The sequence below is a fragment of the Melopsittacus undulatus genome, chromosome 4, assembly GCF_012275295.1.
Source record: "Melopsittacus undulatus isolate bMelUnd1 chromosome 4, bMelUnd1.mat.Z, whole genome shotgun sequence".
Taxonomy (NCBI): domain Eukaryota; kingdom Metazoa; phylum Chordata; class Aves; order Psittaciformes; family Psittaculidae; genus Melopsittacus; species Melopsittacus undulatus.
In genome coordinates, this window is record NC_047530.1 from 93,555,482 (window position 1) to 93,580,991 (window position 25,510).

General features: G+C 40.9%; 1 protein-coding gene and 2 long non-coding RNA genes across 3 annotated transcripts; 2 read left to right on the forward strand and 1 right to left on the reverse strand.

Annotated features, from left to right (window-relative positions):
• Positions 1–3,767: 3,767 nt before the first annotated feature.
• Positions 3,768–6,634, forward strand: LOC117436088 (uncharacterized). The gene is made up of 3 exons (XR_004549573.1): positions 3,768–3,882; positions 3,975–4,706; positions 6,582–6,634. It is a non-coding gene; the product is annotated as an uncharacterized lncRNA (long non-coding RNA).
• A 5,137-nt stretch (positions 6,635–11,771) lies between these two features.
• LOC101870992 (lipase member M-like) lies at positions 11,772–23,874 on the forward strand. The gene is made up of 9 exons (XM_031044676.2): positions 11,772–12,169; positions 13,320–13,437; positions 14,100–14,298; positions 15,010–15,119; positions 16,352–16,488; positions 17,058–17,204; positions 18,276–18,347; positions 21,867–21,938; positions 23,073–23,874. The coding sequence occupies exons 1-9, from the start codon at positions 12,086–12,088 to the stop codon at positions 23,304–23,306; spliced, it is 1,173 nt and encodes a 390-aa protein (XP_030900536.1). The 5' UTR covers positions 11,772–12,085; the 3' UTR covers positions 23,307–23,874.
• On the reverse strand, positions 12,142–16,421 carry LOC115945667 (uncharacterized). Its single transcript, XR_004079947.2, has 3 exons — positions 16,335–16,421; positions 14,735–14,933; positions 12,142–12,337 (listed from the first exon to the last, which is right to left on the reverse strand). It is a non-coding gene; the product is annotated as an uncharacterized lncRNA (long non-coding RNA).
• Positions 23,875–25,510: the final 1,636 nt, after the last annotated feature.

Sequence of the window (25,510 nt, forward strand, 5' to 3'; positions counted from 1 at the left end):
CATCTGCTTGTCCTCTCTGTAAACTAAAAAAGGCCATGCCAACTGCTACAGAGTCTGAAGAAAGAGAGCAATGGTATAACCTTCTTCAGATCAGTGATCTGATTTAATAGAAGAAATTCCATGACTAGAAGCGCTGGGATTTCACTTGAGGTGTTGATATGCCTAAGCATTTGATGTGATGTAAAGACGTGGTGGACAGAAGAGAAACAGCTGTGAGGCAAGAAAATACATATGAGGATCATGAATGCAGAATAGAAAAGGGTGTGTGGGAAAGCCAATAAATGGGAGGAATTTATAAAAGGCTGAAGAGATGGAAAAGGACACAGGTAAGTAAGGTAGGACAAAAAGTTAGGTAAGGACAAAAGGACAAAAGATAGGTAAGAAAACATGACAAGACACTGAAATGAAAAACAAACGAGGGACAGGAGGTGTTTGGGGCATGCAAGAAAACAGTGGGAGTAGAGGGCATTAACAGGACTGAGGAGACAGCTGAAGTTCAGAAAAGTAGACAAGGGACAGGACACTGGCTAGTTAGGAGCTGGCCTCACTTAATGGAAAAAGAGATGCTAAATAAAGATTTGTTCCGATAATCCTGAGTATTGGCAACATGTAGTTAAATTTGGAACTGAAATTGTCACATGTACTAGGAATGGCTCCTTCTCCTACAAAGACCAGAAGGCAGACTGAAGAAAGCAAATGCAGCAAACCTGGATAAATGATGATTAATTACCCTGTATAACTTTTCCATCAGCTTGTTAATTCTGAGATGATTTGAACACATTATGCAATACTCTGCTTCTTGCAGCATAGCTGTGTGGTTTTGTGGGAGGACAAGTGGGACAAAATACACCACCTCTCAGCACAGATGAAGATGCCTGGATGGGGCTCACAGACATGGTACACCAGGGCGTGTATGGGAATGGAACGTTCTCATAGCACCATGATTGCAGCTAACCAGATTTTCCTCAGCTTGTACAGGAGATACCACACCTCTTCATGCTACAATTGTGTTTAGTCAAACCAGGCTCATCCTAAATGAGCTCCCCTATCTATTACTAATAAACAAGACAAATGTGCATTGCATAGCAAGAGCCTGCAATTTTATTTTGTGTCACTCTGGTAAATCCACATTGCTTTGATGTGAAATATCAGAATGATTGTCTCCAATTAGTTGCAGTTACACAATTTCTGACTGCCATTTCCCAGACAGAAATGCATGTGTGCATTCTGGGTAGCTGACACATAGTGTATTTGATGTTTCAAGGGCAGAAAACCCTCTAGGATTAGCACACTAACAGAGCTAACCTCTGCAGCACACACTTTTCAGTTACACACACATTCACTCTGTGTGCTGTACAGAACTGTGCAAGCACAATGGCCTGTTGCATGTAATGAAACACATCAAGACTAGAAGTCTGGGCGTAAATAGTGTCATCACTAGAGTTAATTCCAAACCCAAATATATCAGTAATGGGGAAAAACACAAACAAACAAAAAAAAGCACAAAATAACAAACCAGAGCTAACAAAAAAAATTCTGAAACCTGCAAAAAATCAAAGACGTGGATAAAAAACTAAAACATTACCTATCAAGTATTCTGAAGTCAAAGGATAACATCAAACCCTATATGTTCATATTAATTCTTGCTATGCTTGCAGTAGCTATGAAAAGTCATAACTTTAATTAAATTATAATGGTGTTATAAATAAATAAAGATTTTATAGAAAGTTTGGTTGGCATTTCCATTAAAATTGCAGTTCCTGGAGTCATGTGAGGATATCAGACACTCGGTTTCTGTTCAAAGAAGTGCCTCAGTCGTAGAGAAAAATCCAGCTGCTGCTTTGCAAAAATCAAGTGAGGATACCTGCAAATCCAGTCTTATTTACTAATATTTTTGTAAATAAAGCCATCTTTAACTGATAAAGATAAAACACTTCTCACCCTCCAGAAACAATGGAGCAAGAAACTAGTTCAGCCAAAATGAATACACACAAAACCTAGGATGAATCACAGAGGCAGGCAGGATGCCCAAGGACATCTCAAATGGCACTAGAATCCATTATTGGTTACTTCTTTTTGCCATATCAGGGACAGATTACTGGTGTGTTGAGTAGCCCCTTATCTTGCTACACTCCTTTTCTGTGTCCAGTGTTCCACAGGTAGTTGTGTCCAAAGAATTAAAAAAAAAAATAATTATAAAATAAAGCAGACAGATTAGTGACTGAAATTCTGTGACACTGCAAAACAATTCTGCCCCAGATTCCCTCCGACGTGAGTTGTCATCTAAGGTAAGAAATAGCTATTGTGAGTAGAAGATTGCATGCGTGCACCCTGTTTGCATGTAAACCCTGTATTTATGATTTCACCCACTAGGAGCTGGCAGCTGGTGTACCACATAGAGAAGTCAGTTTGCCGTAAGCAGTTATCTAGCTCTGGCTTTGATTTTAACTTCTAATAAATAAACAAGCTCCAAGGCTGTAATTCTCTGCAGTTCCACATGAAAATTACAGAGCAGTAGTCATAGAAGCCATCTGAGAGCTGACCTGCCCCTGATGCTGCTCACCCTCCCAGGCGCCGGTGGCCCAAACAGCCCGGGGAAGGCATTGCACGTGGGAAAGTCATCACATGCAGAGAAGACATCATTTGGGAGATCTGCTGAACTAAGCAGTCCTGCAGTGAAGAAGGGAAGGCTGGATCCTTCCACAGGTCAGCCCGATGACCCTCTTCAGCATCCGTCACTAGGACATGAGCTCTGACAAAGACATGACACACTGACATGGTTCACTTCTGTACAATCTGGAAGAACCTCCAGAGTGCTGAACATACCAGGTGAGAATTCACACTGTGAAAAATGGTAATGTATCTTTCTGTGTACATGCCAAAACCCTTGGAGACTGGGGACTCCTGTCCATTGTTAGGTGAGTCTTGTGAGGTTTTCTCTGAACAGGTCTAGTTTCAGTTCTTACTTCATTGAAATTGAATCACGCACAGCCCACGAAAGGAACAGCACTAACTTCAGGTTCTTCCTAAGCCGGTGCATTCTGTGGAAAACAAATGTTTTCTCACAAAATTAAGAGGCCAGGTACCCAGTATATGCACCTCATGCAAGTTTTATGCTGCACATTGCCCATTAGGTTAAGGGTGAATCTCTAACATCAGAGGGTCTAGAGTATAACTCATTTATGCAAAATATTTGCACTTGTCTATATAATTGAAAAATCATACTAGTCTTAAAATTTATATTGTTTTGAAGTGGCACAATCCTTTTTTAAAACATGAAGACAAGAGCAATCTGGTAACAGCTTAGAACCACACAATGATTTCATTCAAAGGCATACGGGAGGATGGTTTAGCTGCCTTCCTAAAGAAACAGTGCTCAGGAGATTATGCTGTCTGTGTTTTCCCATGTTCCCCTGTAAATTTTGAGCCCTGTGGTCAGTTTTCACTGATAGCACCATAGTTGTCCTGCAGCATGATTAGAAGGTGAAAAGAGGAAGAATAAGAGCAAGAGAGATACCCCAGCCATTGGAAATATTTAACTGGAATTGGCAAACAGCTGTAAGGTACAAACTGACAGGAAACCAGTGTTACTACATCTAGTGCTCAGGGAATGATTTTTTAAACACAGAAGAACTCTAATAGGATTGAATGAAAACTTTAACAACATTGCTAGCTCCAAGGATCTATCTGCCTGTTAAAAATCTGTTTAAATCTTTTTTTTCCAGATATTCCTTTCTTTTTTTTCAGAATAAAAGCTCGTCAGTGACTTCTTTACCTCCAGTAGTCCACTCTCTTAAGTCTTTGCTAATACAACTTGGAATAAGTACATGTCTGTCTTTAGGGCTTATATGAATAAGGTCTGACATCCCTTAGGGCATGAAAGTAAGTATTTCAGCCATGATTTTCATTCACTCATCTGAATATTCATTCAGATTAATAAGAATGCAGTTTGAACTGAAATATCCCTCAAACAGGTGCCAGCTGGACAACAGGAAGAAAACAAAAGACCTGGAGATCAAAATGACTTGAGCAGAATCACACAACAGTGACCAGTGCTTCAACGTCCTACTCATTAGACCTGGACAGATATTTCAAGGTGCCAGGATGACCTGAGCAAGACTGGATACAAGAAGTGCAGAGGGATTTTTGGCTGAGAAGTGACTCAGTGATGCTGGTGAGTGTAGTATGGAGATGCCAACCTGGCTTTGCCATCTGAGGGTCAGGCTGCAATGCAGTGCAAAGAGCACCCTAAAAGTGATTCTGCCACAGCCAGGTTCATGCTGGTACCTCTATATGCAGCTCTGTAGTGATGCTGCCAGCTCAGATCAGAATCAGCCTGAGGATCACCGCACAACAACTTGTTGGGCAGTGAAGACATAAGCAGTTTTCCTGTTGGCTTTCAAAAGGAAAATACAAATTGCTGACTTTTCAGACCTGTTTCTTGTTCAGCATTGGAGCTCCTCTTCTGCAGATTGACAGTCCCACTAGCAGAAAGAACAGAGTCATGAGGCATCCCTGGTGAAGGACATGTGGTGCTACTATCCTTAGGAATTCACCACTTTTCAGATGGCAACTGTTACATGCTCCAGGGGAATGAAACATCCAGACACACAAGGGATCTTCCTACCTCAAGGCTCTTCACAAAATGTTTCCAAAGAAGAGAGGTCATCCTGACCATCAAAAAGACATAGATTTTCTTTGTGATGGTAAGAATTACACTTTGTCTGACATTACTTGGCTGAATGAACGAATACTCCCTTGTTTCACGGAAACTTTGAATGTCTAGTGCAACATCAAATGGAGCAGAGCTTGAAAGTGGTTTCATTTATCTTATTTCTGTATGAGACTGTGTGTTGGCATTAACATTTTATAAGTAAACTTCCTTCACATAGAAAGAGAATGAAATATTGTTGACATAAGAAAAATAGAATATGTGAACTTTTCATTTGGTTCTGAAAAATATCACTTTGGGGTCAGTAGACAAATTTTGTCTCTATAAGGAAAGCTGTTATTGAAAACACAGACTGTATTTGATATTTAAAGTGCATTTCTATAGCTAAGGTTAAAATACTTGTATCGTGTTCCATTTTCCTTACAAACACAATATTCTGAGTCCTAAATGCAGGGTAATCATTTTAATTTTGTGATTATTTTTATTATTTTATGGGGACTATTTTTTTGTCCCTGCCCACAGCAGGGTCATTGAAACTAGATGATTTGAAGGTTCTTTCCAACCCAAACCATTCTATGATTCTATTTGGGAAAAAAAGAGCAGACCAGCTATTTGTATTGGTAACTGTATCTTCACTTTTTAAAGAAAAAGGACCATATCTATGAGTTAGCTATATGCTCACTGTTTCAAAAGAAATCCCTACTGTGTATAAAGATAAAAGTAAAAAAAAAAAAAAAAAAAAAAAACCAACCAAAAACGAACAAACAAAAAAAACCCCCACAAAACTAAGTGCTTTACAATTCGGAAAGACAGAGATACAATTATCCAAGGTGTTTGCCTAATAAAAGTTGGTGAGAAATTGTTTGTTATGCATGAAAACAATTCAAAGCCAGAACTGAGGTAATTAGGAATGGAATTCACATTTGAAGAGAATTTTTCAGTAGAAAACAGGCGAGAAGAAGGGTTTTCACAGTAAGAGAGCTGTCAGTCGCAGCTGCCAGCCACCAGAGCCCAGCCCTGACCTCAGCTCACTGCCCACTCTGGGCTGCAGCCACCTCAACCCTGGTCCTACCTAGTTATAGATATGCAAAATCCCAGTTTGACCAGAAGATGGAGGTTTTGTGTTGCAACCTCTAACCCCCAGTAGCCTCCTTCTGTTCCAGAGCAAACCCATTACTTTAATTCTTAGCCCTAAGAAAAACCCAAGCCACTCTGCTCACAGACTCTTCAACCCATATCCTTAAAAATACCTGGATGGCTTCTGCTGATGCCAACACAACACTGGCTGGAACAAATTGCCTGACCCAATCCCAGCCACATATCCAGTCCATACTCTGCTCATCTTTGCTTAATAGCACACACTCACCAGGACTGATTGGTGCATACTGAGCGTAACTCCTGCTTAGTGCTCATGCTGGTTCCAGTGCTTCTGCCAGAAGATTGGAGTTCACACTACCAAGACTTTCATTAAGCAGCAAAAGCAAGATAAATTAACTCTTCCTAATTCAGCTGTCCACTCATGTGTACACAGACGTGTGAATTCTGTGTTTTTCTAATTACAGTTGACACATGTGTGGATGAGGAGATATTGCTGTATACATTGCCACAAAATTAGTGGAATGATAAAAAAAATTACTCGTGGATTGGGGGGCAAAACACTTTGAACAGCTATGAAAAGCTCATGAATTGCAACAGAGACTTCATCCACCCTCAGAAGTGAAGAAATCCTGGCTTGCCTATGTGTCCTGGTTTTGGCTGGGATAGAGTTAATTTTCTTTCTAATAGCTGGTACACTCCTGTATTTCGGATTTAGTATGAGAATAATGTTGATAACACACCAGTGTTTTAGTTGTTGCTAAGTAGTGCTTACTCTAAATCGAGAACTTTCTGTTTTCTCATCCTCTGCCAGGGATACAAGAAGCCAGGAGAGAGCAGAGCCAGGACAGCTGACCCAAACTAGCCAAAGGAATATTCCATACCATAGTATGTCACACTCAGTATAGGAACTGGGGGGAGTTGTCTGGAGAGGGCCAATCAGTGATTGGGGTCGGGATGGGTATTGATCAGCAGATGGTGAGCAATTGTATAGTGCATCACTTGTCTTTCTGGGGTTTTATTCCTCTCTCTATTTCCTTTTAATAGTAGTAATAGTATATTTTACTTCATTTAAATTATGAAACTGTTCTTATGGGTTTTACCCACGGTTTTTACCTTTTTCCAATGCTCCTCCCATCCCTTTGGGGGGGGGGGGGGGGCAGGTGTCGTGAGCGAGCAAGCGGCTGCGTGGTGCTTAGTTGCTGGCTGTGGCTAAACCATGACAATCCATTTCACAAACTTCTTCATCAGCCAAAAAGTACCATGGAAATGATGGCCATTTTCAGAAATTGTGTTGCCTTTGGACAGGTCAACAGAGGAGCTGGTGCTAAGCTTTGGGGTTGCAAGCTGCCTTACTATGAGTGACTGAGGAGGGCAGCGCTGCCTGGAGCATTCCCAGACAAGGTGTCACCAGTGTGAGGAGGGCTATGTCCCTCCTGAACCCTTTCTTGGAACACTTCTTACTTCACCTTTGTCACACAGAAGATTCATAATGATGTTAAGTGCCAGCTCAGAGCTACCTCACTCATTGCTTAATATCATGCCACTCTAGTGTGATGGAAATTCTCCAGGCAAGCTCTTGCCATTTACCTTGATGATGAGCACCAGGTATATTTTTGAATATCTGACAGACCTGAGGGGAATGTCTCACCCAAGCAGTACATGTTCTCACTACTGCTTTCTGCTTTTGCACTTGTGTCTCTTTGTCTGTGGACTCCACTGGAAGTAATCCCTTCTCTCTTTGCAGGTGTGGGAGCCATTGTGGGACGGGGGGGCTCGGCCTTCACCCCCAGATGTGCCTGTTCTGGGAGCTGACAGCACTCCAGCCAAGGCAATAGCATGGGATGGGGTGGCTGAGGGCAGGCATTACATCCCCGCTGCCAGAAACTGGGTGTTTCCCCAGGGATGCTGTGGAGAACACACTGTTATACCCTGTTCATAATTCCCAGTGTTTTGCTCACTCTCAAGAAACAACTGTTTACACGTTCACGGCATGAATATTTTTAAAGCTATATGAGCACACAGAGGGGTTCCTTCCGTTTTTGCTGCTGTGTGTTCCCTTGGAGACTCCTGGCTGGAAATCTGGACAAAAACAAGTCTGTCTCTCAATAAAGTGCATCTTCCTTTAAAGGCGCTCCTTAACATACTCAAAATAGCTAAATATTTCTGATAGCTACGTACACTAGCTATGTATGTAGATGAAGAATCCAAAAGGACATATTTGGTCCATGAAGAACTGCTATATTCAGCTGCTCACAAATATCTTCCATTCTTAAGTCACTTACACAGCCAGGTCTAATTTTTGAAGCAGGAGGGAATGGGGGGAGCAAAGAGTTGGCAGAAAACACCAAAATGCTAGGGAGTATATCCTGTCCATTGCTGCTTCGGATTTCTTTGGGGATAGAGAGGTTATGCAGAAAGAGCACTGGAAGGAGCTGAGGCTTCATAAACCATAGTCAATAATTTTTAAAAAGGCACTTATTTATATACAGGCACCTAAAGGGACCACTTTAAAGTTCACTTGCTCATGACCACATTAGTGAAGCTGCAGCCACACCTCTGTCAGTAACATTTCAACCTTTAAGCATTTCCACTGAATTCTATGCCTGCTTGTAGGGTGAGAACTTGCCCTGAAACATGTGAACTTACAGCAGTGTGCATCTTTGTTTTAAAAAAAAACAGCCTACACACCCTTGTTTACCTTCTTTCCCCATCTCAAACAGTCACTTCAAATGTGCTGCCACTAACCTTCAATGATGACTTTATCCCTTAGTTCACTGTTTATAGTATTATGCCATTTATACATTGTCCTTTTACTCAATATTGTTTTAGTGAGTTCTTTCTGTCACTGGAGCATTGCTTTGCATTAAGGAATGAAGCTGGCTTTGTTTACAGTGGGTTATTAGCACATGTTAATGAGTTAGAATACCATGAGGTACTTAAAAGCAAGTACATATTTAAACAGTTCATTCATGGAATTCATCTCGAGCTTTAGAAGACTCAAGAATTTTGAAAAGAGAAAATGTATTTTTTGAAGAGGGAAGATGAAAGATCTTAAAATATATGAAAGGAAATAAAGAAGGATCAGAAAAAGAAATCCCACCTCATGTAGAGTCAATTATTTGGAAACATTCCATGTTCTTAACCAGCTCTTTAAAAATCATAGAATCATAGAATAGTTAGCTTTGGAAAGGACCTCAAGATCATCTAGTTCCAACCCCCCTGCCATGGGCAGGGACACCTCACATTAAACCATATCACCCAAGGCTTCATCCAACCTGGCCTTGAACACCACTAAGGATAGAGCATTCACAACCTCCCTGGGCAACCCATTCCAGTACCTCACCACCCTCACAGTAAAGAATTTCTTCCTTATATCCAGTCTAAACCTCTGCTGTTTAAGTTTCAACCCATTACCCCTTGTCCTGTCACTACAGTCCCTAAGTAAGAGTCCCTCCCCAGCATCCCTGTAGGTCCCCTTCAGATACTGGAAGGCTGCTATGAGGTCTCCACACAGCCTTCTCTTCTCCAGGTTGAACAGCCCCAACTTTCTCAGCCTGTCTTCATATGGGAGGTGCTCCAGTCCCCTCATCATCCTCGTGGCCTCCTCTGGACTTGTTCCAACAGTTCCATGTGCTTTTTATGTTGAGGACACCAGAACTGCACACAATACTCCAAGTGAGGTCTCACAAAAGCAGAGTAGAGGGCAGAATCACATCCTGTGACCTGCTGGTCACACTCCTTTTGATGCAGCCCAGGTTGGCTTTTTGGGTTGTGAGCATTTCCACTCCTAATTCCCTGCCAAAAGCTGAGCATGGATCTTTATAGTTGTATTTGAAGACCTCCTAGCAAATCTTGCAGGAACAGGTCTTCTCCTGAAATTTTATTTCATATTGCTTTCTGGTCTGTAAATGTTAAAGAAAATTGCCTTTGAGGGTATATGTAATAATTCTGGTCTAACAATTGCAAGGAGAAAATATGCAAACTACCATATAAATACAAGTATCAAAGCCTATTTAAAACCTTGGTAGGTAGCTAGGACACCAGTTAGGGAGCATTGTGCTTGTACTCCACAAAAAGAAGAGGCTTACAAAGGTCACTATACTGAAGACTTAACAGTTTACTCAGACCTGCCTAATTTCTGCTCCTGGGCAATATTGGCCTACTCCCTGTATGCTTGAGATCCCTGGGGCAAGTGGCCATTATGGTAATGTTTCCTGAGTCCATACAGATAAAGAAAAATTATTCTAGCCTCATAACTATTTATATAGGAAATACCTCTTTATTCTGTGGCCATTTTTGAGATGAAATATGAATAAAGGAAAATCTCCTGAAACCACTCCTGCAACAAGGTAGAACAGCAATATAAGCATTAAAAGAATAAAAGTATGTGCTATAACATATATAGAAATATCCAAGGATCCGAGTTCTTTCCATCCTTTCCACATAACGTAAGAAGCTGGAATTGGCAAGTTGTTAGTAAAAGAAGTTTATTGACAATTTCAATCGATATGATAAGGTGTATCTATGAAATGTATTTATTTTCAAAATTCCTGATCCTGCTCTGCCACTCCACAGAGGCTGGTATTCTCCTTAAAAATCCAGCAATCTGAGATAGTAAAAAGAGCCTTGTTATAGCTGTGGTGGCTAAGATGAAAAGCACAAGGTGTGAGAATAAAAGGAGTCCCCTCTCCCTGGTGCTACCCTAGGGAAAAGCTGAAGTGATAGCAGAACAAATGAGGAGTGGAGAAGAAATAGATGTTTATCATCAAGGTACTGCATGACTGGGGAAAAAACAGCGCATGACCATAATTTTATTGCCATCTTTACCAAGCACTGCTTCCAAACAGCCTAGAACTCTCTCCATTCTTCTGTTGTTTCTGTTGCTCAGCTGAACACATGATTTCTGACACAAGGTCAGTAACACTTTAATTCATCTCTGAATCATCTCACTCAAACTAGTGAAGACTGAAAAAGATGGTATCAAACCTGGGCTTGAGGAGTTACTTAATTATTTGAGAACAAATGTATTTCATTGTGTTGTTTTGCTTGTAACTTATATAAGTGACAGGAGGGCTATTTCTTGAAAGATTCCTTTCAGCTAAAAGCGAGTAGCATGACTTGTCTAGCCTGAATTAGGTAAATCTGGGATAACTGGAGAGGCATGGGGAAATGGCAAATGTGGGAATATGATTCCAGCAGCTTTCAACCAAAAGATGTTTACTCTGTAAAAGAAAGGGTTTTTTTAAAAAAGGTTATTCCTTTTTCTACAAAAGGAGCTAAACATTTCCAAGATACAGATTATATGAGTATGTATTATAGGTTAGACTATAAATTGTTGTTCTGTGATAAGAAAAGTATTAGGTATTCATATTGTTTGAGAAAAACGTTACAAAGTCTTCTTGATTGGGAAAATAATAAATGCAATGGACTTTTAGCTGATTCAGTCTAGCTTAGAAGTCTGTAACAGAGGCTTACACATAGCCTCTAGGGGTTTGCATGGTGTAGAGAGAATGATAATTCAAACACTCTATATTTTGTTTGAGCTAAGAGTATGCAGGTGTTCACAGACTGCGGAGCTGCTATGTGCATCTCTGAGCAAGCTAGTTTTCCTCTCAGTTTTTTGTCTCTTATTTCCTGAATAAAACTGGACCTCTCTGCACTCAGTTTTTAGCTAGCATTATATTTAGCAAAGCTTTGTTTTCCTTTTCTCATCCTCATCCTATGGAGTGGATAAATTTTACCATTTAGGTTTCTAAGTTCTTCATTAAATGAGAAATACTTAATTCTGTTTATTTTCAATTGTCTGCTTTTTCAGCCACCTATCCTACAACTTGGTTGTCTGCACTTTGGAAACTTCACTGTGACAATGATCGATTTAGCTACAAGTTGTCCAGTAACTAGTTTTCCCCAGAGTTAGTAAAAAAAGTTTCCTAATTAATCTACAGAGCAAATGCATGGCATGGTAATGCAAGTGACTTGCTTCTCAGAAGAATGAGTGAAATCCTTTTCTCTGAATCCTTTGCTCCTTTCCTTGGATTCACTGATATTTTTGCCCCGATTGAAAGCAGCATTCTGGTCAAAACCTTAGCAGATAATTCAGATTGCTGCCAAACTCCTTTAGATAGGTGTTCAAAGTCAGCTTTGTTCCATTTAATTAACAAGTGAGGAGTACCAGACCAGCTCATTCAGTATTAGGCAGCACTTCCCTCATCCAAAAAGTAGGGAACCTGTCTGGATTACAAGTGCTGAGGAGGACTACTGACAGATGAATATACTGTTTTATCCAGAAAGAAGATATGGCTCTTTGTTGCTGTGATGTGTTTGTTGCAGGGAATTACTTATTCAGAAGAACTCAGAAGAACTCAGAGAGCTGTGGATCCTGAAGCATTTATGAATATTGTAAGTTGCTCAATAGATACATACATGTCTCAGAGCAGAGGGGTTTCTAGGTGTTAGGAATAACAGAGTGGATAAGCTGCCTTTATTTAACCCATCATCTCTAATCATTGCATATACTACTTCTCTTTTCTCTTCTCTCCTCTTCATCTTCTCTTCCTCTTCTTGAGTCTGATAGAAATTAAAGCAGACAACTTTCCTTAGTAAATCTCCAGAGTTAATTTAATTTTAAATATCAGTTACCAGTTTGCTATTGCTGGCACTATCTCCCTGTCTGAAAGAATGACCCTTTGGAATGTCAGCATATCTTCAGCAAAGACAACTCTAAATAACTAATGGTGCATGTTTTCTCATTTTTTTGAATGATCAGCATAGTGGCCAGCTTTTCAGAAGAGCACCTCTTGCCAAGCAAGCTTGTTTAGATCTTTAGTCACTTGTTAAAATCTTGGGGTTTCTGTGCCATGTGGCAAATTACATTGCGTAATTCACTGAGTACAAGGTATAAAAACCAATCCTCTTTTATAACAGGTTGAGTGTTACATGTCAAAAGTGGTACTTTATTTCAGAGCTTAATAGTGGCTGTGCTAGGGATTTCCCTAGTGACTATGCAAGTGGCTGTTCTTGTTTTTTCCATAATGTAGTCAGTTATTCAGTGGTACTCTCTGCATATGTGCCATTCACAAAAGGGCAGCTGTGAAACTCCATGGATTTCTCTGAAGTTAGTTTAAATAAACTGGTTTCACTTGCATGACAGCAGATCTGGAACATGCATCTGAGCAGCTCTTCATCTCTAAGGGAAGATGAGAGAGAAGCTAATGGAATCATAAGCTATTTCTATGAGCTTATAATGATTCTTATATCACCAGAGTGCAAGGGCTTGTGATGATTGTACAGCAGTAGTATAATACAGGGTTTTTTTAACAGATTGTAACTGAGCAGTTGAATCCTAGATCTAATACAAAGAACAAAGAAAATTTGTTGTAGTATTAGGGTTACAATATCCCACCTGATATTGCTTTATTCAGATGCTTAATATATGTAGACTAAATCCCCAGTTGTATCTGCTTTCTAACATTTCTTCATTGTGAATATCTTGTGCATATTATATATAAAACAGATTTCTGCAAACAAATACATTTAACTTCTCTTCTAGAATGAGCTCATTACTTACAAGGGGTACCCCAGTGAGGAGTATGAAGTGACAACAGAAGATGGTTATACTATTACCCTTAACCGGATCCCTTATGGTACACAGAATCAGGGAAACCCAGGTACAGTTTGTTAATATGAGACAAAACTAGCTTAGATAGTGCACGATCTGGAAAGAGATACCTTATATTTATAAAATGTCCATCAAAGCTTGTTTATGCAAGTGAAATTTTAGCAGAGAATTATGGCAAGACTAACCTGATTTATGTCAAGCATACCTATTTATAATAAAAATCCACTATATATGAAGTGTATACCCTCATAATAAGAGCTGATAAGTAAAAACTTTTTATTTTTAAAAAAATAGCATAAAGGCTGTAATCTGCCCAATTAGCCTGTTTTGTGAAAGCTGTTCCAGCTTCTGATTCTGCTTTGGTTTTGCTTACACCTGGTAAATATCAGGTAATGATTATATTTTGGGTAAAGGAAACCTCTGCAAACAATCCCACACCTTCATTCGTTATATCAGTGTTGAGAATCTCAAACTAATGCAGCTGAGCTATACAGTGACCAGAGGGTGCCAAACTAGTTTTCACTTGTGTCAGGCAGATCTTTCCATAAATCCTTACAGAAGCTTAGAAGTTCTCTCTTTACAGTTTTGTTTTTATTAGTTTTCTCCCTTTAAATTGGTGGTGCAGGAACAAATCCTGTACTGGCAGTAATATCCCTGAACTACCAGGAAAAAAAAAGAAAATGAATTGTTTTGTTTCTATTTGTTTTTCAGCTTTAAAACCTGCTGTGTTTCTCCAACACGGATTACTGGGAGACGCTAGTAACTGGGTCACAAACCTGCCCAACAACAGCTTGGGCTTCTTACTAGCTGATGCTGGTTTTGATGTTTGGATGGGAAATAGCAGAGGGAATCGCTGGTCCAGGAAACATCAAAATTATTCCATTGATCAAGACGAATTCTGGGCTTTCAGGTAGATGGAACCATTGAAGAGCATCTCCATTGCCCATATTTATTTAAGCTGGCTAAATCAGGGCTTTACATATGCTATCTTTTATAAAGCATTCTCTATGTTCACTTTTGCCGAGGTGCACTTATACACATATGTGAACTTTAATAGTAATGGAGACTAATTACTGCTAGAAAAGTTTCTAGAGGCATAACAGCAGAGCAACACAGAAGAATCTGCAGAGGTCATCTCCAAGCCTTTCCTTAGTTCCAGAGGCAGCTTTGAAAGCTATTATTTAGAAGCACTAGTCTGTATATTACAATAATACAAAAATCACAAAAGGAGAAAATGTAAATAATTATTGCACTTATTTTGATGAGCTTTTAAAATCAGACTTTTTATTTAATGACAGATTGTATAAATTAGTAGTTCCCTAGAAGAAGCTCTGTAACTGTATTACCTCTTGTCCCTTTTGTATAGACGCTTGCAATTCAGCCTGACACTTCTTGAAGTTATAATCCTTCCTTTGATGTAAAGGGAGAAAATAACCCATGGAGAAAATACCCCAGAAAATTTTGAGTAGTCTCTTCTGTATCCAGTGCCAGAGAAATAGCAGAATGATTCACTTCACAATTCATGCTGTTTCTGTGCTGACAAGCCTGTAATAGAAATGTGAATTCAGTTCAAAGTCTGATTTTTAATTTATGCATAACTCTTTCAATTTCCTGCCTGCAGTTTTGATGAGATGGCAAAGTTTGATCTTCCAGCAGCAATAAATTTCATTGTGGAGAAAACAGGACAGGAAAAGTTGTACTATATTGGCTATTCACAAGGTACTACCATCGGTAAGTAAAATGTGAATTGAGGTACTGTGATTCTGAATGCACCTGGGGTTTTTATCAGCTCTATGCAGGTGTGAAAAACATGGGATAAGCTGTTTTCAGCATATGGGATTTTTTTTTATTTATTATAAAGACAGTAAAACATAATGGGCCAAGAGCACTGCTCCTCTAAGTCTATTGATTTAGTTATACTGGATATTATTGTGGGCCAGGGTGTGCCCAACAGCAGCTGGTCAGTTGACCAAAATAAACAAAACAGGAAGATGAAAGTACAGAAAGAGAAGTTGGCCAGTTTGGACAGGACAAAAAAAAAAGGACACACACACAAAAAAAAAAAAAAAAGAAAATATGAAATTAGATTGACCATAGGAAAAAAACTACACCTCCCAGCAGTACATGAAATGTATGAATGTACATCAGAAGTGTGCATTTATGTTTAAATGGGTTTGAAAAAAAGCTGCAAAGGCAAAATATAGACAGAAATTTGTCTCCGAAGAGCTAAATAAAACTACAATCTGGTAACACATGGAGAAGAGGGATTTAACACAAATTGAGGCTGAATTGTAATCTCTGAACAACTGTCGTGGTTTAAACCCAGTCAGCCACGCATTTTTTACTCCCCCCTCCTCTTTCTTTCCTTCCCCTCTGCCCTGCTCCCGGAGGGATGGGAAGGAGAATCAAAAGAATGTAACTCACATGGGCTGAGATAAGAACAGTCCAGTAACTAAAGTATAACACAAATCACTGCTGCTGCCACCAATAATAATAATTATAAGGAAAATAACAAGGGAACAGAATATGATACCACCCGCCAAAACGAGCCCAACCAAGAAGAGAGTGCCCTTCCAGGTAGCTCCCAGCTACCTCCCTGGGCATGAAGTGCTATGGTATGGAATACCTCTTTGGCTAGCTTGGAACAGGTGTCCTGTCTCTGCTTTCTCCCAGCCTCCCTTCCTTCCTGGCAGAGCATGAGACTCACAAAGTCCTTGGTCAGAGTAAACATCAGTGTTACCAGCTCTGCTCCCAGGCTGAAAGTCAAAAACACAGCACCGCACCAGCTACTAAGAAGGAGAAAAATTGACTGCTACTGCTAAACCCAGGACAACAACTAACAACAACAACTAACTACAAGGTTGCTTGTAGGTTTGAAATTGCAGAATGGTATTTATAAATAATGAATATAGTCTGATGTAAAAATTATGATTTTCTTTAACTCACCTTTTTTGTTTTCTCAGCTTTCATTGCCTTTTCAACAATGCCAGAGCTGGCTCAAAAAATCAAACTTTATTTGGCGTTGGCACCTGTCACTACTATTAAGTACGCTAGAAGCCCAGTGACAAAACTTCTCTACCTTCCAGAAACATTGCTCAGGGTATGTGATATCTTGATTTCAACTCCTTAACCATATACTTGTTTGTTTAGGTTTTAAAATGAATCAACAGAAAGTATAAGGCTTTACAAAGTCTAATCATCTGTGTGTGGGTAGGTTTACCTCATGTCTGAAGTCTTTGGAAGTTCAGACTGGACATTAAGAGAAGCTTTTTATCTAGGGCAGTAGTAGAGTATTGGGATAGGTCTCCCACAGAGGTACAGAGGTGCAGATCCTCAAAGGTTTCCAAGATTCCTGTAGACAAAGCCACAATCAATGTTCAAGCTTAGACCTAAACTATGAATTGGAGTTAACATTTAACACATCTCTTCATTAAAAGTGATGTAACCCAAATTAAGTAATGCCTGAGCAGGCTGATGCAATGGAAAAAAAAAACCCACCACCTAATTTCTCTCTTGTTTATGTGGACATCATCTGGCAAATGAAGAGAAAGCAACTGAGAACCACTGAAAGTGCTAGAGAAGAGGAACAGGACACAAACACCTTTTTAAAAGAACAGCACAATATACAAGTGTACATTCTTAAATAAATGTTACCTTTGTATTTCACAGGGTTTGCTTGGCAAACGAGAATTCCTTCCTCAGACTGAGTGTCTGAGAAGGCTAATAGTTCCTGTCTGCAGCAACCCTGCTTTTGCCAGACTTTGTAGAAGTGTCTTTTTCAGTCTGGGTGGCTGTAACCTGAGAAACATTGACGTGGTATGTACAACTCTTTTACAGCTCTACTGAGGGTTTAAGCTTCTGCTCCCAAAACTTACATTCTATGGTGTGAAGTGAATCCTGAATTTCTATTAGTCAGCATCACATTGTTAAGGAACAGTCCCCACTACTGCACAGCAATATCTGGTGGTTGCCCCATCACTGGCAGTGAACCACTGCCTCACTCCTTAGAAGAGCACTTGGCACTATCCCTCCAATCAACAGCTGCTCAAAGTCCCCCCAAAACTCTGCAGTCTGCCTTCTGCCAGACCTCACCTAGGGCACTGTCTCTTGGTTCACACTATGACTACTGGTCTCATCAGAGGTCTTCAGTATACTGGCACACGATGGGAAGAGAAATAAAACCCCTACTTGCTTCATGCTTTCAGGAGCTCCAGAGAAAGGAGCACACCCCCTTGTCTTCCTCCTCCAAGCCTTGCACCACCAGGGATTTGCTCAGAGGCACAGGATACCTGGGGGTACCTGACAGAGAGTTGGCAGCCACTGGGGACTAAGATATACTTGGACACCTTGTGCTAAGTACAGCAGTAGGTCAGACCAGCTGGCATCAAACTTGCTCCAGCCTTTTCCAGAAACATCTCCAAGCACATTCACTGAGGAAGGATTACATAGCAACTTGTTAAGAAACCCCTGCAGAAGTAGGATGTGTTTTATTTGAAGCAGTCACACAGTCCTCAGGCAGTTGCAGTTCCTTTTGCTGTTCTGCCCAACAACGATCCTCTCTCACACAGGATGTGTTATAGACTCCTGCCAAAAAAGAGCCCATCTAGTGTGAGATCTAAGTTGCTGACTTGCTATACTATCCTTTCTATCTGTAGATTCTTTTAGATTCTCAGTCATCCAAGAAAATGTTCTGGTTGGGGGTTGTTCTTTCAGTGCTTCTCCAAACCTGAGACATTGCTACACCTGGAGTAACTCTGCAGGATTCGGTGACCATACCACTCCAATTTCTGTTGTTTCTGTTGTTACACTACTCTGCTGTGGCAGATATTTTGTTCTAAATCTGAATAGAAGGGAGGAAGAGAATACTCACTGAATATTTTCTTTCAGAATCGAATCAATGTGTATATTGCACAAACCACTGCTGGAACTTCTGTGCAGAACATAGTCCACTGGAGTCAGGTACTAAGAAACTTCTGGAAATCAAAATAGATACTCACTTCTGTCTGAATGGTATAGAATGGGTATAAGCTGATATCCTGCCATGAATCCATAGTTAACTTCTTGGAAATACATGCAACTTGTGGTTTACAATTGAAATCTTCAAAGGGGAAAGGGACCTGGGGGTCCTGGTGGATAGGAGGATGACCATGAGCCAGCAATGTGCCCCTGTGGCCAAGAAGGCAAATGGCATCCTAGGGTGCATTGGAAAGGGTGTGGTTAGTAGGGCAAGAGAGGTTCTCCTCCCCCTCTACTCTGCCTTGGTGAGGCCACATCTGGAATACTGTGTCCAGTTCTGGGCCCCCCAGTTCAAGAAAGACAGGGAATTGCTTGAAAGAGTCCAGCGCAGAGCCACAAAGATGATGAAGGGAGTGGAACACCTCCCTTATGAGGAGAGGCTGAGGGAGCTGGGTCTTTTTAGCTTGGAGAAGAGGAGACTGAGGGGTGACCTCATCAGTGTTTACAAATACGTAAAGGGTGGGTGTCAGGATGATTGAGCTAGGATTTTTTCAGTGATATCCAGTGATAGGACAAGGGACAATGGATGTAAACTGGAGCATAGGAGGTTCCATGTGAACATCAGGAAGAACTTCTTTACTGTAAGAGTGACAGAGCACTGGAACAGGTTGCCCAGGGAGGTTGTGGAGTCTCCTACATTGGAGATATTCAAGGCCCGCCTGGACAAGTTCCTGTGTGATGTACTCTAGGTTACCCTGCTCTTGCAGGGGGGTTGGACTAGATGATCTTTTGTGGTCCCTTCTAACCTTTGGGATTCTGTGATTATGTGACTCCATAATTCAAACCACTATTTTTCATTGATCCTTTGCCAGCAGGATAGAAGTACCCTATGTGATACAGGTACATTTGAAGCCAACAATGAAACATGGTATTTCTGTGAAAACATGTATGCTGGCATGTGTATACAGATGTATATATCTTTCTCCCTCCTGTGTAACCAGGAACTTTTATAAGTTATGTCCACAGTTCTGTACACTTTACCTTAAGAAATTAGTATGTTTCCAATGTGGAGCACATTTTAAAATGTGCTAAGGCACATGAAAATCAACAAGGTGCTTGGTGACAGCCAGCATGGGCTCACTAAGGGGAAATCCTGACTGACCAATTTGGTGGCCTTCTATGACGGGTCTACAGAACTGATGGACAGGGGTAGAGCAGTTGACGTCATCTACTTGGACTTGTGCAAAGTGTTCAACACTGTCCCACACAACATCCTTGTCTCTAAATTGGAGGAACATCAGTATGATAGGTGGACCACTCAGTGCATAAAGAACTGGCTGGATGGTCGCATGCAAAGAATTGTGGTCAATGGCTCAATGTCCGGCTGGAGATCAGTAACGAGTGGTTTCCCTCAGGGATCAGTATTGGGAGTGGTCTTGTGTAACATCTTTGTTGCTGACATCAACAGTGGGATTGAGTGCACCCTCAGCAAGTTTGCTGATGACACCAAGCTGTGTGGCTTGGTTGATACACTGGAGGGAAGGAATGCCATCCAGAGGGACCTTGACACACTTGTGAGGTGGGCTGATGCCAACCTTATGAAGTTTAACCATGACAAGTGCAAGGTCCTACACCTGGGTCGAAGCAGTCTCAGGCACAGCTACAGTTTGGGCAGAGAAGAGATTCAGGGCAGCCCTGAGGAGGACTTGGGGGTGTTGTTCGATGAGAAAATGAACATGAGCCGGCTTCAGTGTGTGCTCTCAGCTCAGAAAGCCAACCATATTCTGGGCTGCATCAAAAGGGGCGTGACCAGCAGGTCAAAGGGGGTGAACTTCCCCCTCTGCTCTGCTCTCATGACACCTCACTTGGAGTATTGTGTACAGTTCTGGTGTCCTCAACATAAAAAGGACATGGAACTGTTGGAACAAGTCTAGAGGAGGGCCATGAGGATGATCAGGGAACTGGAGCACCTCCCATATGAAGAGAGGCTGCAAAAGCTGGGGCTGTTCAGCCTGGAGAAGAGAAGGCTGCGTGGAGACCTCATAGCAGCCTTCCAGTATCTGAAGGGAGCCTATAGGGATGCTGAGGAGGGATTTTTTGTTAGGGACCGTAGCAACAGGACAAGGTGTAGTGGGTTAAAACTTAAACAGGGGAGGTTTAGATTGGATATAAGGAAGAAATTCTTTACTGTTAGGGTGGTGAGACCTATGGAATGGGTTGTCCAAGGAAGCTGTGAATGCTCCATCCCTGGCAGCGTTCAAGGCCAGGTTGGACAGAGCCTTGGGTGACATGGTTTAGTGTGAGGTGTCTCTGCCCATGGCAGGCGGGTTGGAACTAGATGTAGCTGAAGGTCCTTTCCAATCCTAATTATTCTATGATTCTATGGAGTCAAGAAATGAGCAAGACATAGGCTGCTTTGTAAAGTACCAGATTTTACTGGTAAAAGCCCTTGTATTTTCATCACTTGTTTCCAAAGCTCTCAATGTCTGAGCAGCAATAGTGCTATAAATAGTATACTCTTCATTTAGTACACTTGTTATATGCTTTATTTGCAAGATACTGCGACAGTACATCTTCAGCAGCAGTGCTGAGGAAAGCTGCCTTTCAGGCTTTGGTTTCACACTTTCATGATTCATAGAGTCTGGGCTCAGTCACAGAAGTTGCTGCATGCAGGACAGGTTTTCCAGCAGCACTGCAGGCTCTGGAGCAAAGCAGGAAGCAGCTGCAAACATAGTGAGCTTGCAAGTGTGTTAATGCACTTTTTAACACAGCACAAATAAGTTTGGGTAACACCTGCACAGGCATTTACTCAAAATCAAACAATACTTTTGGCTGTGAATTTACATAAAATCTTAGATTTGATTAAATTGCTTTTGTGACCATCCTAGGCCTGTAAAGAAAAAGGGTTGCAAAAGCGTAATGGGGGGAGCTCTGCAAATTGACTCAGGTTTAATTCAGCATCTAGCCACAGACTGGCAAGCACAAACATGCAAGTCTAATATTCCTAAGCCTTCATTGTCATTGCTGTTCTTACTATTAAAGGAGTTAACAGATAGTTTACCTTCAATGTTTTGATCCCATTGATTTTGTCTCTCACAGTAATAACAAACCACGCTGTAGGCAAAGCTAAGGAACATAAGGCAAGAACTAAAAATGGTGACTTCTTTATTCAAACCAGAGAGGGAATTAAAAACATAAGAAGGAGTCTCTCACAGAGGTTAGTGATGGTAACATGACTGTCAGGAGAAGACACATCAGCAGCAGTGAAGTACTGGAACAAATTGCCTGCAAAGGCATCCCTGGGTCTTTCTGGGCAGAAGCCATGATAGTTTTGGTTGTAACAAAAACATTTGACTCCTTTTCACTGATTGAGACTTTTAGTTAATTTAATGTTGGCTTTTTCAGAGCTCTTAGAACTTTTGCTGAGGCTTTAGATTGAAGTCAGAGGCTCAGCAGGGAAAGTACTCACAAACTTCTTAGATGATGGCTTTGTAACTACCCTTCTCTTGTTCCTCCTTCTAGGAAGCCCATTCAGGGAAGTTCCAAGCTTATGACTGGGGCAGTTCAAAGAAGAACATGGAAAGATATCAACAGGTATATTTTGGTGAAATAATATTGTAACACTCGGACAACACAGAAGCACACAGGAAGAGAGCAAGGATGTGGTAGGAGACACATTTTCAGAATACCTGTAGATGGAAGTATTACTACTTTCCAGTTTGGAATTCAACAGAGAAAGCATGCAAGCACTAATGGCAACACTAATTTATTATTTTCTTTTTTAAAAGGAGTGAGGGGAGACAGAAACATTTAAATTAAATTATCAATAAAAATAAAAAGAAATAAGGTCAGGAAAGACAGAAAAATGAGTTTGAAAAAAGGAAAGTACATCTATTTGATAAGACTAAAGAAGCATCTTGCCTACTAGCGTGATCAAAGCAGTTGCCAATGTGTAAGTGCTCAGGAGAACAATATTAGGAAGAGGGCAACTGGAAAGCTAATAACCACCCTGGATTCTAGAAGCCAGAGGCATAAGGAATTTGTCCTCAATTCAATGTCCTTGACCCTCCTACACTTTAGGTCTCCACAACAGCCTGTCATTGTGAATTACATGTTTTAATGACAGCTTGCACGAAACACAGCTTCCTTTGGTTTGTCTTGAATTTGCTTGCCCCTGTGAAGTCACTGGATGTTTTCTAAGTTTTGTGTTATGAGAAGTAATAGGGTGATTCCTTCCTGTGCTCCTTTTTAATATCATTTTTGACTGTATAATTCTGTCACCTGAACCTGCTCTGGCTCTATTTTCCAAACCCAGGAGTCCTAAGCTATTTGTCATTCCAGACTCCTTTTCATCCTTGTCACATGTGTTTTCTAACTTGACCGTGTAAGTCTTCTGGGGCTGACCAGTGCTTCAGAAGGAACAAGATGAGGGTTTATAGAGGCATCCTGACATTTTCTGTCTTGTTGCAATTTCCTGTCCTGTGAATTCCTGACTGAGAAAGCAAAGAACAATAGTAACACTGTCAACTCAAGAGGCAATTTTCCTTTGTCTGTGTTGTCAGTTGGGCCATCCCTGCAAGCAGACAGAAAAGGCAAGCAAGGGAACTTCTTCCTGTTTGGTTTAGGCAGCTTTACTTTGAACACTCGCTAAAGGAAACCTCAAATGCACATCTAAAGTTTGCTGTGCTTTCCTAGACATCCATTCCTGTACTGCTTCATGTTTTCCAGGCTACTCCTCCTCTCTACAATGTAGAAGAGATGACTGTACCAACAGCAGTATGGACTGGGGGACAAGACTTGCTTGCAGATCCCAAGGATGCATCCATTTTACTGTCTCAAATTAAAAGGCTCATCTATCATAAAAGGATTCCTGGATGGGCACACCTGGATTTCATCTGGGGATTGGATGCACCTTTGCATGTGTACAATGAAGTTATTGATTTGATGCAGAAGAATCCTTAACCCACAACCAGTAGCCATACCTGATTCATGCAAAGACACTTACGTTCACTGGGTGTACACGAAACTTTGCATCTGATGGTTTCTGTTGGAGTCAGAGAAAGGATTCCTCCTGATGCTAATTTCCCACTACATGTCAGTGCAATGCCTTTTGCATCCTGATGATACACTTCATATATTCTGGCAACCTTGTGGATCAGTAATCACTTTTTAATTGATACATCCTTGTTCTGCAATAACTGTACTTTGCTAACAGAAGAAAGGTTTTTTTTGCAGCCTGCTTTCTTCTTTAAACCATAACAGTAGTGAATGCACTAACTTTCTCTGGATATGTGAACACCAGAGAGTTCAAGGCTTTTTCCACTTTGTGTATTATTTCTCAGTTTATGGGGTTTGCAGTTATTACAAAGTAAGCCAAGACTAATTCTAGCAGTTACGGTATCGATTAATTTTATTATTAGATGAGACAATGAACAGAAAGTAAAAACTGAGTTCACACAAAAAACTCACTCCTGACAAGATGATGGTTTGTATTCATTTGAAACAGGGCTGCTCTCTTTTTTCATGAGAAAGAGTGAGGGACACAGGGAGGGTAAATGCAGCAGAAAACAGTAGTTAGTCTCATGGGTCAAGCATGCACTTGGAAGACAGCAAATTTGGGTTCAATACCTGCCCTTCCTCCAACACAGAAAAATCTCGGCAAATTCAATCTTTGCTGACAACAGCTTCAGGATCTGTATACATGAGCACTCCAGGGTGGGAGAAAGGAGCTAGCTTCATCTTGGCAATGACAGCACTCCAATGGGTCACTTTGGTTCAAAGTTACACTCTGAACCCAGCAGGAACCTCCCATCTCTTGCCATTTCACATGGAAGCTACTGGCTGCCAAAGAGCTGAGCTGTTCTAACCCTTATCATGGCTATGAGAAGCCCCTTTGGGTTTTAAACACTAAAATGAAAAGTACCCAACCACAGCTAGAAAGAATCCATTATCTCCATCCCATGCGTAATTAGAGCCCTTTGCCCATTAGTGGGAAGGGCTGCTTTGAAAACAGTGCTGAAGAAATTGTCATCCTATTTAATTTTCTGGGGAACTCTGGCTCTACCAATCTTGTTTCAAATAGGTACTTATTGCACAAAGACTCTGCCTTAAAGGATACCCTCCATGGTTATTAGCTTACAGCACCATGGGTCACTGTCCCTCCACAATGAAATACCATTAGCTTCACTATGAAAAGAAACACAGTGCATTTAGGGGTTTCCTTTCAGAGTGACACCATCGTTCTCCATTTGAATCAAATGCTAACATGGACTAATCTGGGATGTTAACCAGGGCAGGTACAGCTGTTGCACTAAAACAGTTCACTGGTTATACTCTATAACCAAAGGGTCAATGCCTCACTCTGTGATATGGTTCATTAGCTGAACAAATTAACCATGCCTGGTACCATTTCTGTTCCTTTCCCTTCCAAGACAAACAACGGGTCTGTTTCATTTCCTGAGCCCACTGCTGAAGCCTGTCCCATTGCTTTGTTCTCCATGAATATAAGTAGAGTTTGAACCAAACAAAACAGCTCCCCTCCAGACAAGAACATTCCTTACATCCGATGCAAATTCCAGGGGGAAAATACCCTCCAGAAAGTCAGCCCTTCAACTAACTCATTGCTTGTAGAACACATGAGGACTTGAGACCTACTTTATGAGTTTTCAACGCTTAAAATGGGAAATAAAACAGCGATATACCTGAAAGAAGCAAAGCAACCCCTAAATTCACCCAAGAAAGAGATTTCAGCCATTCAGCTATTTTGCAACCTTGGAGACCATAAGGGAGGCAGGGTGTTAAATTTTCTGGAAAAACAGTAAGAATCGGGTTAGGCAAGGAGCTTTGGAAAAATCATGGGGACTGCTGATCCCACCTGGGAACATGAGGAGGGACTAGACATCATGGTGCAGAAGCCCTTCAAGGTGATTAATTTATTGTTTGTCACTTAAAGACATCAAGGCAGCTGAGATAACGTTCATTTTCACTGAGAAATTACCAAACTACCTTTTCATTATCACAAAAAATGTTGTCTACTTTGCATGCAAAGGGGAAGTGTTACTGTGGTTTCACTGATATCCTGTTCTTATTTCACTTCCCGCACCACCCAATGGCATCATATTATTTGCAGTGCTGCTCCCAAGAACACATCTTTTCACCTGGTGTAC